Genomic DNA, 16,480 nt, shown 5'->3' with positions numbered 1-16,480 from the left:
CTGAAATTGAGAGAACAAGTTCCGTCAATGGATGATATTCTTCCAGTAGGTACTCCCAAAATATTTCCCAACACAGCCTCGTCTACCACAAAGTCTACACCGTTGACCTTCAAGCAGATGTCGTCCTCTGCTAGTGTGAACATGTCTGCATAGAAACTATGCACCTCTTCCTCATACACTTCACGACTCTCATTTTTGAACAAATGTGTCCAATATTGAAACTTACAAATATTCACCAGTTGGCGCATCCCTGTCATGTCAAGAATATCAGGAGCAAATGTTTTGCCCCCACAACACCCTCTGTTTCCTCAGTTTTTCTCTTCCTTCATCCTTGGCCACACCCACCTTGGCAATCTTGGAGGAACCATGTTCCTCATTATCATCAGTCTTTCTTTTCACAGACTTTCTCACACTTTTCTCTTTCTTTGCAGATTGTTCAGACACCTTCTCACCAGACTCTTCCACCAAACAAGTTGTAATTTAACTGAAAAGTACTATAGTACTTCCTAATAAACTCTATACTCATGACTCAAACTAGGATCCAACTAAATTAATCCATTAGTTTCAATTACGACCTTAAAGTTCTCGAAAATACATTTACAAAAGTTAGGGTGGTCTAATTTGTCAATCTTCAATCTAACTTCATAAATAGAGCAACTCATTTGGCTTCTATCATCCACTGTGTCAGCAGCCTATGTGTCGACCTATATCAAATTAATTTACGCTCTATCCATGAAGTTTTATTTTTGTACAGACTTTAAAGTTAAAGTATTATGTGCACAAGCAAAAGTGTGTAATCAAAATTGCATTTCTGTTATAAATTAGGCATGGAATAATACAATTTCACCTTCTATTTTATCTGCCATTTAGTCATTGTTCCATAGCAAATGATCTGTTGGCATTTGCTTCAAAAACTTGAAGAATAGTTTTGTAAAAAAACACATTCACTTTTTTACAAAATAGTTTTCCAACCAAACAGCAAAAAAGAAAAGGCAAGTATGGTTATAACTTATATACTTGTGCATATCCATTCTTGCTATTTTTGGTAAGTATATATTCTTCTTGCTACATGTTAAATAGCAACTCTTATATGGTTTTTTCTTGCTTATAAACCGTCATATATTAAACTAAAAATCAAAGACCAATTTCCAAATATGACCTCAAATATGAATCTGAAGGCGCATTTTATCTAAAATTGTTTTAAAGAATTTTTCCAAAAAACTATACCAAAATCAACTTCAATTTTCTGCCATATTGCATTAGCATTAAACTGTGCAGGTCCTTGTATCCCTTCATACATAAGAACACATTAACAGAACATCCAAGAGTAGTTGAAGAAAAGAAGATCAAATGACATTCCCATTAGAGGTTTCTGTACAATTTCAGGCGACAGACAAAAGTTAGAGGTTTCTGTACAACTTCAGGCGATAGAGATAGCGCCAATAAAGATGTTTCTGGACAGGTTGACCATTTGCCATACCCTGCCGAGTATGTACAAAAATATAGTACAGTTTCAGGAACGGGAATAAATACTTAGCAAGAAAACAAAAATCATCGTTCTTTTTAATGATAGATCCAGTGACCATCTATCGCTTGCTTTCACAAATCCTTTCCTTCCGTCAACAATGCTGTGGACTTGCAGATGGGACAATTGTTCTTCATAATCAACCATTTCTTTACGCAATCTGCATGATACTCATGTCCGCACTTGAGTGTCCCGATGCTCTCTTGATCATCGTAATTAGACTGAAATAATATGACATACATGCAGGCCATCAGAGTTTAAAATAAAAAAGCAATAAAAGGCGCACTACAATGAATAGCAAAGCTAGTAACCTAACAAGTAATTGCACACAATTGAATTGTAATAAGTAGGACGCTCAACTTACGAAGGAATGGATAAAACAAGATGCTCAGAAACTTCGAGAGGCCGTGGCAACATTGTTCCGTACACACTAAAAGTTAGTAAATTATCCAACTTATAAGGTATGGAAGCCTTGCAAAGATTTAGGAAGGCAATGACAGCATAATAGCAGCAGTGTGAAGATGTTGACCATCTCCTCCTTTAATGTCGGTATCCTCAAGGTTATGGTGGGAAATCCTGTGTTGATGTTCAATTGGAATTGTGGTAGGTGGAAGAGAAGACGTAGGGCATGGAATGTTGCTCCACTAACAGTTATGTGGGTTATTTGGAGAGAAACAAATAGGAGAGCTTTTGAAGATATTGAGATGAACTTTATACGATTGACGAATAGCCTCTTTATCCTTCATTTCTTTTTGGTGCAACTGTGAGATCCATTTGTGGGTGTTGTTTGTATAGAACCATATCATTTTGTAGGTTTTCTACTTTTTTGGTATACTTCCTGTATAAGGGCCTTTTTTGTGCCCAAAGTATTAATAAAATTATTACTTTATCAACAAAAAAAAAATACCGACAGTGGGCATGAATGATCCCGAAAAACTAAAATTAACTCATTAAGCTACAGGAATCATCAAAAGTTCCTGAAAACACCTCACAAATTGAGTAATGACCCCTCCAAAAAATTATACACAAATGCTTCCCATGTCAACTGTAAATCAGCATACCGATAATACCTGGCATATGACACAGAAATCAGTCTTGCTATCTGAACATGCAGCCCTTTCCAAATTGCAAGGAGTTACCGATGATGAAAATGATCTTGTTTTCAAATGGCTAACAATGACCTCCTCTGATAACCCGGTTTTTACAGTGCCGATCTGCTCTCCCAATGCAAGAAGCTCCTGGCGTAGGATTTTAAAGTGGATTTAAATTTTGTTTCCAGAAGTTACAGCAAATAAATTGTTAAAATGAACATTACTAAAGTAGTATATATACCTAACCCCCCCAAAAAAAGGAAAATGGAAAAGTTGTATAATACTCATTAACCATCATGATAAATATGAACCGGTACATACAGTTGAAGAACCTTCTATCTTCCTACCTCATAAGACATGTGATCTACGTCCATACGCATCTCTCCATGCTGATCAGCAGGATCACTCACTGCATGGTAGCCAGGAATATCCAACATTGCCACTCCCTGCATACAACCACCAACAAAGAATAACCCATTACATTCAACCCCATAAATTTTATTGCCCGGAATTAGACAATTATGTGACAAAAAAATCTGGAAATCTGGTCAAACAGACACATATTTTACATCTTCAGGAAGAACTCTCATGTTAGGTAGGTTGTGATTTCTAACATTTGTTTCATGCATAAATTCTCCTCGTTGAGGCCTGTACAATCTAAACCCAGTCGGTGGGAATGGTCTAATATATCTAGGCCCTGCTTCCACAAGGGCGAATGGATTGATAGAGCTGTTCAACGAGCTACTTGGGAGGTGTCTGTGTGAAGAAGCAGTCATTTGTGGAGGGAGGGTGATAATGTGGGGCCTCACTCCTTGGACATTTGGGGGCAAATGACGAAGGTTTGGGTGCCCTTGAGGAACGGATGGGTGCACAAAACTAGTCAAACCTCCGTTGCCGGCTGTTACTTGATAACCTCGCATACTGAAGTTTCCACCATCTTCACAACCTCGAGTATCACCTAGAGTAATGGGAAGAAAAAAAAGCAGAAGAGACATGCAATTAGTTTAGGAAGTTAAAATTTTATCACTTCGAACAAAGACCTTGAAGATTTGGGGAAGGGCAAAAAAAGAAGACTGTCCTAGAGCAGTACCAAAAGAAAGGCGAGAGCTGCAATGATTTCATAAGGTTAAATCTTAAATCATTCAATCAATCAAATCAACTATGCCTCAATTCAAAATTCACTGGGCAGCTATATGAATCCTATATAATCATTCTGCATATAACAAAGTTAACTTTTTCAATTTGAACAAATATGAAATAGGTTTTGGAAAAATAATGTAAGGATGAAAAGAAAGGGTAAGACTTATTTCCTGTGAATATATCCTTTTAACCATACATGAATGCAGAAGGAAAGCTCGGATACAGATACTGTTCAACTGGGTGACATAGCAGTGGCACTATTAGAGCGGAACATAAAACAGCACCGACTTTGATGAACATTAAATGAAGAGAAGAATAGGTAGTGTTTAGTTGAGAATAGGCAAAGAAATTAATGCATGAAACAGGAGAAATTTGCTGTGGAAATTCCTAAAAAGTTATATCAATTCAGGAGAGAGATGGAGGGAGTTTTCCTTATTTTCTCCTTGTCAAAAAAACACGGCTTTTATTGTTCGTAAATTAGGTATATCGAAGCCATCCACTAATCTCTCCAAATTTGTGCCCTAAATATGAATAGTTCGCCCCGCCCTCTATAACTGAACTCTCATGTCAGTGTTTCTCATTTTATGCAATTGAAGATGTTAAGAACTCTTCTATCCTACGAAACAATTTATCCACAAATTAGGCAAAGATAACATAAAATGGAAAGTTAAAAGCAAGAATTTCTCATTAAAGAAAGAAACAGAAGCTCATCTCAGGATCCCTTAGCAACTGAACAAAAATATAGGCTGGAACAGATCCATAAAAGTCATTAATAAAAAATGAGTAGGAAGTACCAGGCAGATAAGGTAGACGAGCACTACGATTCCAGGCCCAAGATTCAGTCTCTCTAGCGGTGCTGTTGAACTGCAAGCCTGACCAATAATTTCCAGGAAATTGACAGGCTTGGCCGACATAGTTTCCTTGAAGCAGATCATTGTTGTTGTGTCCTAATACATTATCTGGACCACTAGCACCAGATATGTCCCTCACACTTCTCAGTGCTCCATCTTCGATGAATGATGATGAGTCATTTCCTCTGTACTCAGGTGGTATAAACGATGCAGCACCCATTGGGGCAAGAGAAGAACTGGAGCCTACCAAGGCATGCTGATACTGAAAATTCACGGGAATCCCTTCAGCATTCTTTCTCTTAAACAAGCCTCTGACACTGTCGCCATAAATATTGTTCCTTCCATAACTGTCTACATTAATTCCAAAGGTGCCTTGAGTGCTTGAAAATGGAAGCCACTCATGTTGCCCATGGTTTACTGCAACCTGGAGATCTCTAGAAGCAGATGGAGCAGCTACGTAATGGTTATAATGATTTGTCGATGAAGCAATGGCTGGGGCGAAATTGGAGGCAGGATGTTGATATTGAACCCCATTGTACTGCGACATCCCATAAATTAATGCACCCTCTTGACAGTCTTGTGGATGGTGCAAATAGAAATTACCAGCATTTCCAGGGGCTGGTAATATTGCGTGGACATTAGGCTGCGGAAAAGTTGTTAAGCTCCGGTAAAAAGCACAAGGCTCCGGATGGACATCTTGACTTCGCTGGTCTGCTTCCAAATCAGTTATTTGATTACTATAGGACATATTCCTTTGCGCAATTTTATCCAGTAAAATTTAGTGGAGAATGCCTGCTTGGAGAAGAAACAGGCATCAGAATACAACTTTCACGTAAATCCATTGTAAGAGACTGCACAAACTTAAGTGAGTACGAGCTGATACTTATTTCAATGAAGATAATGTTCAGGTCAACTGATACTTTATTATAATATCTTTGTCTATATTCATTTCAATAAGTACAGTTCAATAAAACCTAAAAGTTTAGTAGTTTCCGTTCAAAAGTTTTAACATTCATGATCTTTGAGTCAAAAATCTGAACTTATCTCACAAAACATCACCTAGATATTGATAAGAAAAAACAGAGCTATGCATGACTTGCTGCTTAAAATAGAGCAGTTATATTTGGTAAAAAGCAAACCAGACTGTATGGAATAGAAACGAGAATTTAATGAAGCAAAGACGGCAAGCTACTCTTCCTGCACTCAAATTTTCCTCAAACTACTATTTCCAAGTTGACTTCGCGAAAGGTATATTATTATGATGGCGGACCTAATTGTTTCAGGGGTAACTGTTGATTGCAATTTCGAATCCGTTATAATATAGGGTATGGGTGATGGAAGTGATGCACATCGCGAACCTGATCACATCTTGAACGCTTTAGTATGGGCAAGTAAAGATCCAAAAGAACATGCAAAACGGAGAGGATTACGGCTACAGAGTTTGATGGAGAATGGGTTCTGGTTCATTGTCAAAACAAAATCATGACAATAATAAAGCATTATGGCCAAAAAATTCAACTCATTTGAAAGTCAAGTGGCTGCAGGACCTTTTTGCAATTCAGTAAGCACAAGTTGCCTAAAGGATTCAAAATCAATTTGTCTGTTTCCTCTCCCTTGGGAGTCAAACATGCCACTCTAACAAGTCACACTTGTTCGTATCAGGAAAAGTTGCTCAAGCAACATATGAGGTTTCAATACAATGAAGTCTTGGGCAATTCTCTACCACAATCACACTTTTAGACTCACCCATTTGAAGCTATGCACTCAAAGATTTCCACTAGTCACACCATCTACCAAAATAGGTGTAGGATAAAATAACAACTGAAGATTTCACATTTATACATAACACTGCACATATTTTGAATAGCAAAACTCAACCATAATTCTAAAGATTGAACCCCCTCAACTATCAAATTTGACCTGGATTCAGTTGACAGGCAGTATTACATCACTGACGAGCATAACTGCTCATTTGGAAACCAAAACGAGCTTCATATGACAAGCTTCATAGGCACCAGTAAGTTCATTCAATCCACTTGATCGGTTCTGATGATTATGCCATGGAGAAGAAGAAGAGAACTTGAACATAAATTCGACAAAATAAAATAAGTTGAGCAATTAGCAACGGCATTAAGAGTATATCGATCAGGTACGGGTATACCTAATCATGTTTAAGATCAACTTTCTATGTGATCTAGCTGAGAGAAGATTCATAAGCTAAATAGGAGTAGCCTCCAATGAATGGATCTTTATAGCTCAAAAGTAGCTTCAGCGGGCAGCGGTAAAAATAACCCAACTATCAAACGTTCAAATCAGAAATGAGAATCAGCATTTCCATGCGCAGTAGAGTAAAGACTAAAAGCATCCCAATTGAGAATCTATATCCCAATCTTATAACAACATCCAGACAAAATCAAACAAAGTAAGTTAATGAAATGAAAGTGAAAAGGCGTCAAGCAAACCTTGACTTCTTTGTTCAAATATCCGGAAGAGTTTTGAATCTAGAAATTACTGTCAGAAGATACGACAGAAATAATGACACTGATACAGAAACAAATCTACAACATCTAAAAAAACTAAAGCTGAAATACCAATACAACCAGGCCCCAGGGCATTGGTTCAACGAAAAAGGTAGTACGGGTTGGATGTGTGGCAAGTACATGACGAGCTTGAAACCTAGTGTTGGACCTAGTCCAGTATTTTGCGTGGAGAAGGGCAGCAAAAAGCCGGAATTAGCCACTGAGTTTACAAGCTGAACAAACGGATTTCTCAACCATTAACAAAAATCATACACGCCATGTTTGTGACAAAACTAAGCCATCAATACAGGGGTGTAATTCCATAGTAAACATCTTCAACCACATAGCATAAAATACTTTTTTTTTGGTTTTCCACCCGGTGTCCGGTACCTGCATTGGAGCCCGACTATATCCGGATTCGCGCCGCGTAGGGCCCCATTCGAGGGGAAGCGCTCCCTACCAAGGATTTTTCCATACCCAGGGCTCGAACTCGAGACCTCTGGTTAAGGGAGAAACAGTCTCATCCACTGCACCACATCATAGCATAAAATACTTCATGACTGGGAAGTAGCTGAATTTCAAGTTCTGGCTGAAATGCTTTACAAACCAACTATATCATGCGCTAGTCATGACTCATGGAAGTTGGAGGTGGGTGAAGGGTGGAAAGAGATAGAGATTTTTCAGTGTAGTCATATTGTCATCAGCTCTTGCCGAGGGAGGAACTGGATTTTCAACATTTATCAGTTCGGATCCCCGCATCACCAAAAAAGGTGTCCTTTTTACTTGGCTAGCAGGTAGCAGCAATGGAACAATCCTGACAGCTGAGAATTTGAGAAAATGAGCATTACATATGTCAAGATGTGGACCTCCTCCTTTTACTTGTCAAGGGGTAAATTGCTTGTGGTGTGAGATTTTGCGCTCATTTGGGCTGCAATGGGTGATGCTAGGCACAGTAAAGGAGGCTATCTAGGCAGAGTAAAGGAGGCTCTCTGACGTTAGAAGCAAGAAGAGAAGCCAATGAGCATGGGATGTAGCACCATTAGAAATCATGTTGGCCGTGTAGAAAGAGAGAAATAGGAGAGCTTTTGAAGGAATAGAGAATGACTATGTATATTTATAGCCTCTCATTTCTAGTTTCCTTTTGGCGCACTCATGAAATTCCTATTTGTATTGTGTCCTTCATAGAATCATAATATGCTGTCAAATATTTTTCCATAATTAAATTATTAAAGCCCCCAAGACTTAGTTCAAGTGGCAAAGGTTGAGGGACTTGTGACTTAGGTCACAGGTTCAAGACATGTAGCATGTGAACTAAGCCCGGTATTTAAGTGGATAGTAAAGGGATGGACCAATATCCTCGGGTTTCAAAGGTCGCAGTTGGTCCTAAGGGTTGGCCCCAAACAGATTTCTTAAAAATGAAGTTATAAGAAAAGCATCAAATTCTTTACCATGCATGCTCAGACTTCTGAACCTAATAGTACAAGTAACTCAAGGAACTTCTAATAAAGGGACAGCCAAGAGAACAAGATTACCAAATTAAAACTTGCTTAATATATTCCCAAACAACTCTACCTATAAACCACGTGAACGATTTTAAACCTACATTTTTAACCTTCTTATAAGCGACGGTCGTAGATAAATAAATTATGAGAATAAAGTTTTTACCTTTCTGAATAATTGTTTCTAAGGTGTCTCCATTTGATTTTCTCTTTGCTGAAATCAGAAAAGAAAGCTTATTATGAGGACACACATGACAACAGCATGGCTCCGAACTTTAGTAATTAAGAAGACTGGAAGGCTTTATGAAGGCCCGATCAAGAGTTGACCAAGTTTGACTGGTATTGACCACGGGCTTGACCATCGTTGACCACAAGTTGACCAAGACTTTATCACAATTTGAGCTTTCGGAATTACTCAAGCATGGTCCCACACGCCTCACTGGCCTCGCGACCCCTTTAGTTATGTTAGGACTGCTATTAATTTTGAATAGTTGAACTTGGGCCTAAGGTCATTGTTTAGCTAGTAGTATAAATTGGAGTAGTGCGAGATTTTTAACTGGTTTTGGATATGCTTATCTTAGATTCTATGGAGACCTTTTCGATTCTTGAAGAACTCCTTGGATTGCCATTAAAGGTGTGGATCTTCTTTGGCAATCTCCTTCCTTTATCTTCGATATATTAGGATCAATTATTACGTAATTAGAATGTAATTAGTGTTAAATACAAATATCAGCATATTTCCCTTGTTTGCTATTTCTTCATCAATACATATATCATCATTATTACAGAAGTAAACATGCAGGTTATACACAAAAAACATGCCAAATATAGAAACTCAAAACCGCACCTTTTTACCATCCAAAATCGGTTTTTTCCCCGGATGTTGCCTTCAAGTAATTACAAAGCAGATGAATGTTGAGATAAATTAACCGTAACTGATCCCTGCAAATATATATATAAAAAAAAAAAACATAAAGCTCAAAATGAAAACCCCCAATTTTAAGTAAGACATGAAAATCGAGATCATAGTAAAATCCAAGCAAAATCCACAAAAAATGCTTCATTTTAGAGCCTAATGCATGCATTTTGACTGTATAACAAGAGAGAAATATACACGAACAAATAAAAACTGAAACTTCATATTGAAAAAACTAACCAGAGTGAGATTTGATCATACGACGAAGAGATAACAGACGGATATCATAGATAAAATTTCTGAAAATTGAAGAGAGTAAAATAGATAAGAAAAAGGATAAAAAGAAAGGAGATTTCAACGGTAATTCACCAATTTGTGTTGTTGAAAATGCTCTCTGTGTGATAAGGAAATTTTTTTTTTACTATGAATGGTGCTCTTGAAATGTACTCTTTGGAATAATAAACTATTACTTCCCTATAGTTAATTAATACTGTACTTTTCGTTTAATTTGTAAACTATTATTAGTACCCGCACCGCGCGCCGACGTGCGGATACTAATCATGTCAAATATTTAAGTTATTTGAATTGTATGTAAATAATCTTAAAATTTACACTTTCTCAGTAAATATAGATGATCGTTGGATGTTAACTACATGAAAAAAATTAATCATTTCTTCTATTTTTCTTTTTGGGATCATTCTTGTCAGTGTCATTGAATCATAAAAATAGTCAAAAAGCAAAATAACAACTCATATTATGGTAAAACAATTAAATGTTGAGACAATGAGTGACTCTTTGGATAAGACTTGACTCTTTTACTACTACTTGAACTCTTGTTTAGTGTGTTGCTATCTCTTAAAAAATATTTCTTTCTTAAAATTTCAGTTTCTAAAACATTATTTTTCAATAATAATTATTTTATAATAATGTAATTGAAAATATTATTCTTAATTCAAAAATTATTTTAGTTGGCTATCTAAAAATATAAAAAAATTCTTTAGCTAGTGAATTTTTTTACTCTATTTTGATATTTGACATTAACCATGTTAAATATTTGAGTTATTTGAATTATATATAAATAACTTTAACATTTAAACCTTATAAATAATTATAGATAATCATCAGATATTAATTAAAAAATACTACATGAAAAAAGACTAACATTTTCTCAATTCTCGTAGTAATAATTTTATTTTTGCATTATTCTCATAGGTGTCATTGGAACCTAAAAATAGTCACAAAGTGAAATAATAACTCATATTTATGGCAAAACACAAAGGTTGACACGATATAAACGATTCTTTGATTACGACGTGACACGATATAAACGATTCTTTGATTATGACGTGACTTTTATACTACGACTTGAACTCTTATTTGGTATGATTTTATCTTTCAAAAAATATTTCTATTTTGAAATTTCAATTTCTAAAACTTTATATATATTATAATAATGATTATCTTTATAATGATGCAAGTGAAGATATTATCCTTAATTTAAAATTCACTTTAATCGGCTATCTAAAAATTTAAATGATTCTTTGGCCGGATTTATTTCAGTATGACTCCACTTTAAGTTTATCGATATTTCTAGCCCCAGAATTTGAATTTTTAATACCCTATATATACAAAAAAAATTGTTCTTTGAATCATTAAATGTTAAATTAGTTGATTATTATTATTATTATAAAATATTGCATATATTGTCTTAAAATTGTCAAGTAGTTTATTTTTGACATCATAATTGGCTTAACCTCAATGCAAACTAATCAAATTGCATTCCAATTCAAATTCGAATATCATATTAGTTTATTAGTAATAGTGATTTTTTAAAAATGACATATAATGTAAATTAAAAAAAAAAATCTGAGATATCCTTATATTATAATCTATGTATTTGAGTTGAAAAAAAAATTAAAATCGATGAGATTAACTTTCAAATTTTTTATACTGAACAAAGATGAAACATAAGAAGAAATTTGTTGTCATCTTTTATTTCTCGTTTTTAGATCTTTCTAACATTTTTTTCAATGTTTATTTTCTTGTATCTTACTTTTTATGTCACTATTTCTTTTGTTACAAAAAATTAATTTATTTCACTATAAAAGGATGAGTTTTAATAAAAATTGTCTACATACGAACTTTAATTATATTTTTAGTCTTTGGTTGAAGTTATTTCATATTTTTCTTTTGGCTTTATCTAGTCAGCCTAAATAGGTGCACACCCGACCACTTAAATTAAAAAATTGAATGATGTGTAATTTATATATAATCCATATATAATATGTGTATAATCGTGTATTGTCAGTATATCATCTATTTATATTAGTTATAAAAAGTAAACAATAAATATGACCGAATATTATTTAAATATTCCATAAGATTTCGGTTTTTTGAGTTTATCCATGATAAAACTTCTATTATAATAATTTTAAAACTCTCTACTAATGTTCAAAAATATCTTATCTTTTTATTATCTTTGAATTAAATAAATTAAAGAGTTTTTTTGAAATAATTTGTTTACATTTTTAAAAAAATATTTCACGTCATACCAATTTTTTTCTATATATTCTCTTTGTTACACTTAAAAGTCGCTATAGAAACTATCAATTAGAAACCAATTTCTCTCTTGTTGAGTTTGAAAAGAAAAACCTTTCACATAATCTAATGATTCAAAACTAATATTCTTCAATGAAAAAAATATTATACTTTTGCAATATTGGCTTGACTACAACTAAATAAAGGGGTTTCAGCTTATACCCTTCAATTCCTTGAATGTGCTAAATTGAAATTAATGATAGCAATTATATAGCCAAAGTTTTTTGTGATTTGTTTGATGTCCATTCATGCAAATTGACTCTTCAAACAAATATTCTTCAAGAAGAAAAAAGAAACAACTTTTTTTTTAATATTGATTGATTTTGTGATGTTTCTTTCTCCAACATGTATGTTTACTTTGTTATATATGCAAGTAAACTTTTATCTGGTCTTGTAAACTCTTTTTTGTTATTTAGATAAACATAGACGTGTACCCTATATATTACATTTATTTTAAAAGAATTTCGTTTTATTCAAATCTAGCTACAGTGTTTCAAAGAACTATACTTATAGGATTTTAAATGTGAAAGTGTTTTATAGTTATATTGAGTAGTAGTTTTTTTTTGGCTAGAGGCGAAGTAGTATTTTAAATAATTAGAAAAAATAACAAAAGTTCGTAACATGATTGCATATGATCACTAACCGAATTAAGTATGATAACATGATAAAAAGGATAAATTTTATTTTTAATTTAAATTCAAATTTTAGAACTTTATCTATAAATTCAAAATTATCTTTTAATTCAAATTTCGTATATACTAAAATAGTCAAATATAGAATAAAGTTACCATATACTATTGATATTTATTAGCTTGTCACTTGGCTTAACCATAATGTCAATTATATATGGTAACTTTCTTGCTTTAATATATATATAGATATAGATATAGATATAGATATTAAGAATATATTATTGGATTTAATAATAGCACCAATACGAGTAATTTTTGTTTCCTTTATTTCCTTTTCTGTATTTGTGATAGTTATTTACGGTTGTGGTACAATGAACTTGAACTTTGAGAATGAAAAAAATTTCAGAGGAAGTGGTTCCTTATTAATGAACTTTACGCGATGTAAAGTCGAATTAATGTGAGTTTTAATATGAATACTGAATATTGAATTATAATTTAAAAAAAAAGATAAGTAGTTACTTCATTTCTCGAGTTATAGCAACCAAACAAACTAAGCGAGTTATAGCAACCAAACAAAATAAGTGTGTACCCGTAAAACTGTACAGTTAAATTTATAGTGTGTTTTATAGACAAGCGAATCGATTTGATCCAGAAGTGATAAAGAAATAAGCATAAAAATAAGATCGACGACTGAAATTAAAGAAAATAACAAGCCTGATTCTGAACTCTGTCTTTCCTAGAGCAAAAGCAGAAGCAATAATAAAATTGTTTAGATTGAGCATAAAATAGTAGAGCAAAACTTTGTGTGCAAAATGTTTTATGTCTTAAAATGGTTGTCAATCCTGCTATTTATAGCTTTATTTAGGAAGACAGATCTAAAATCAAGCTACTCTTGAATGAGAATGAAAATGTCATTGATGGTCATGTAACGTGGGACTTTGAATGTAAATATTCTTCGTAATGGCTGCTCATTAAATGCTTATCCGATGCCATGCTTTCGGATCTCTATTATTGGCTATGCTTTCTTCGGTATCCACTCGGTACCAGCTATGTACTTCGCACCCAGTGTGAGTTATCCGTTGACTTATCTTTTGCTTGTCTTTGATTCTACGTGTCATTTTATCATTCGACCAACTGACATTAACCAATTTTACCCTGCACAATAAGGTCGTATATATTATTTTAACTTGATGGTTTTAACTTTTATTGAATTGAACTCATTATAATATTAAAATTTTATATTTTTCAAATATATATATATATATATATGGAATTATGATCCTTATAAAAAATATTAGAGTAGGTAAAACTCGTTGCATTTAGTGTTATATCCGCCTTTGCATCGAGGTTATCTGATTAAATCCACCTTATGAAATGTCTTATGCTTTTTTATTTTATTTTTAATTTTGTAATGTTTAATTCAAGTAAACAAGTTGAAAGCAAAACGACAACGATAAAACGATAAACAGTCTCAATTGAATATATGGATTAATCTTAAAGCAATGTCTATAAGATTTTGCTTATCTTTAAGCTCATGCGATGGACGGCGAAAGGAAAATAAAATAAGAAAAACTCATTAATCACCCATATCATTAACACCTCAATTATTAGATAACAATTTATTATCCTCAACTTTATTTATAAAATACAACAATGAATTTGCACGTGAATGAAACAAACTCATATCAGCTAAAGCACGTTGTCACTTACAAATCCAAAGACTAAATAAATAAAACAATAAGGGTGAGAAAGTCATGTTTCAAATATTACTTTTTTGGCTTATTAAATGGCACTAACAAAACAAAACAAAATAAGGTGAGAAAGCCATGTTTCAAATATTTTTCTTATTTTGTTGCTTCCTAAATTGTTTTAGTCAATACTACAACAACAACAAACAAACAAAAAAAAGAAATAGTACAATCACATATAGTGGGGTCTGGGAGGGTAATGTGTATGCAGACCTTACCCCTACCTTATGAAGGGCGAGAGGTTGTTTCCGATAGACTTTCGGCACAAGAATAGTGAAAAAGACACAATTAACAAACATTAACAATGACAAGGAAATAAGATAACAAAAACAAGTAGCACAACTTGTAATAACAAAGGAACAAGGAATACGAAGCTACAAGCAAAATGCGAAAATTACCGGCAATAATGCCACATCGTCTAACAATAAGGAACTCGGAATAAGAGAATATCAGACTAGTACTACTACTACGACGACGACTAGAAGAGACTCTCGACTACCTGTCAACCACAACTCTAATCATCGACCTCCACACCTCCCTATCGAGGGTCATGTCTTTGGTAAGCTAAAGTAATGTCATATCTTGCCTAATCAACTCTCCCCAGTACTTCCTAATTCTCTCTCTACCTCTTATCTGTCCCGCTATGGTCAACCTCTCGCATCTCCTCACCGGGGGCATCGATCTCTCTCCTCTTCACATGTCGAACCATCTCAATCTCGATTTTCGCAACTTATTTTTCACAAGGGCCACACCTACCTTGTCCTTAATAACTTCATTCTAATCCGGTTTTTCCTGGTATGCCCACACATCCCTCTTAACGTCCTCATCTCTAATACTTTCATCTTCTAGACATGAGATTTCTTGACTGGCCAACACTTGGCTCCAAACAACATAGTCGACCTTACTACCACTTTGTAAAACTTGCCCTTAAGCCTTGGTGGCTTGGAGGCACATTCTAATCGCACAAAACACCAGACATAAGCCTCCACTTCATCTACCCCGCTCCAATACGATGAGTAACGTCATCCTCAATCTCTCTCGTTCCCCTGAATAACAAACCCAAGATATTTGAAATTATCTCTCTTCAGGATGACTTGTGTATCAAGCTTCACACCCACTTCTGTTTCATGTGTCCCCATACACTTGCACTCCAAGTATTCAGTTTTTGTCTCACTCAACTTGAAACCTCTAGACTCCAGGGTCTGCCTCCACAACTCTAGCCGACCGTTAACCCTGCAACACATCTCATCGATTAGCACTATGTCATCTGCAAACAACATACACCATGACACCTCCCCCTGAATGTGGCGTCAGCACGTCCATCGCCAGGGCAAATAAAAATGGGCTAAGAGCTAAATCCTAATGCAACCCCATTATAACTGAAAAATAGTCCGAGTCTCCTCCCACATTCCTCACCTCAGTATTTGCTCTATCGTACATATCCTCAATCACCCTAATTTACGCTACTGGAACAGCACTAACCTCCAGGTATATGCATAGAACCTCCCTTGGGACTTTATCATAAGTTTTTACTAAATCGATAAACACCATATACAGTTTCCTCTTCCTCTCCCAGTACTGCTCCACCAACCTCCTCACAAGATGAATGGTGTGGTCTCATGCTCCGACATGAAACCGAACTGATTCTCCAAAATAGACACACTTCTCCTCACCCTCCTCTCCACCATCCTCTCCCATACTTTCATAGTGTGACTCAGTAACTTAATACCCTTGTAGTTGTTATAATTTTGGATATCACCCTTGTTATTGTACAACGGATCATAAAACTCCGCCTCCATTCTCTGGGCATCTTCTTAGTCCTAAAAATGATATTAAATGGTCTAGTAAGACACTCCAACCCTACCCGTCCCGCAGCCTTCCATAATTCTACTAGGATCTCGTCTGGCCCAGTCGCCATGCCTCTACTTAACCTTAATACGCCTATAAAACCTAAAATCACG

The 16,480-nt window shown here is 34.7% G+C and overlaps 1 protein-coding gene across 2 annotated transcripts; it reads right to left on the bottom strand.

Moving 5' to 3' along the window:
* Positions 1 to 1,330: 1,330 nt before the first annotated feature.
* Positions 1,331 to 10,004, bottom strand: LOC107794855 (putative E3 ubiquitin-protein ligase ZFP1). Of its 2 annotated transcripts, XM_016617398.2 has the most exons (8): positions 9,782 to 9,973; positions 9,473 to 9,567; positions 8,792 to 8,839; positions 4,551 to 5,399; positions 3,186 to 3,574; positions 2,964 to 3,062; positions 2,596 to 2,763; positions 1,331 to 1,746 (listed from the first exon to the last, which is right to left on the bottom strand). In XM_016617398.2, the coding sequence occupies exons 4-8, from the start codon at positions 5,353 to 5,355 to the stop codon at positions 1,600 to 1,602; spliced, it is 1,608 nt and encodes a 535-aa protein (XP_016472884.1). In that variant the 5' UTR covers positions 5,356 to 5,399; positions 8,792 to 8,839; positions 9,473 to 9,567; positions 9,782 to 9,973; the 3' UTR covers positions 1,331 to 1,599. The 2 variants fall into 2 exon arrangements, with proteins under 2 accessions (XP_016472884.1, XP_016472882.1); XM_016617396.2 differs by lacking the exon at positions 8,792 to 8,839 and having other exon boundaries at positions 9,782 to 10,004.
* Between the last annotated feature and the right edge of the window lie 6,476 nt (positions 10,005 to 16,480).

Source organism: Nicotiana tabacum, chromosome 1, assembly GCF_000715075.1.
Source record: "Nicotiana tabacum cultivar K326 chromosome 1, ASM71507v2, whole genome shotgun sequence".
Taxonomy (NCBI): Eukaryota; Viridiplantae; Streptophyta; class Magnoliopsida; order Solanales; family Solanaceae; genus Nicotiana; species Nicotiana tabacum.
The sequence above is the reverse complement of the archived record's forward strand: the minus strand, read 5'-3'. Positions and strand labels throughout refer to the sequence as shown.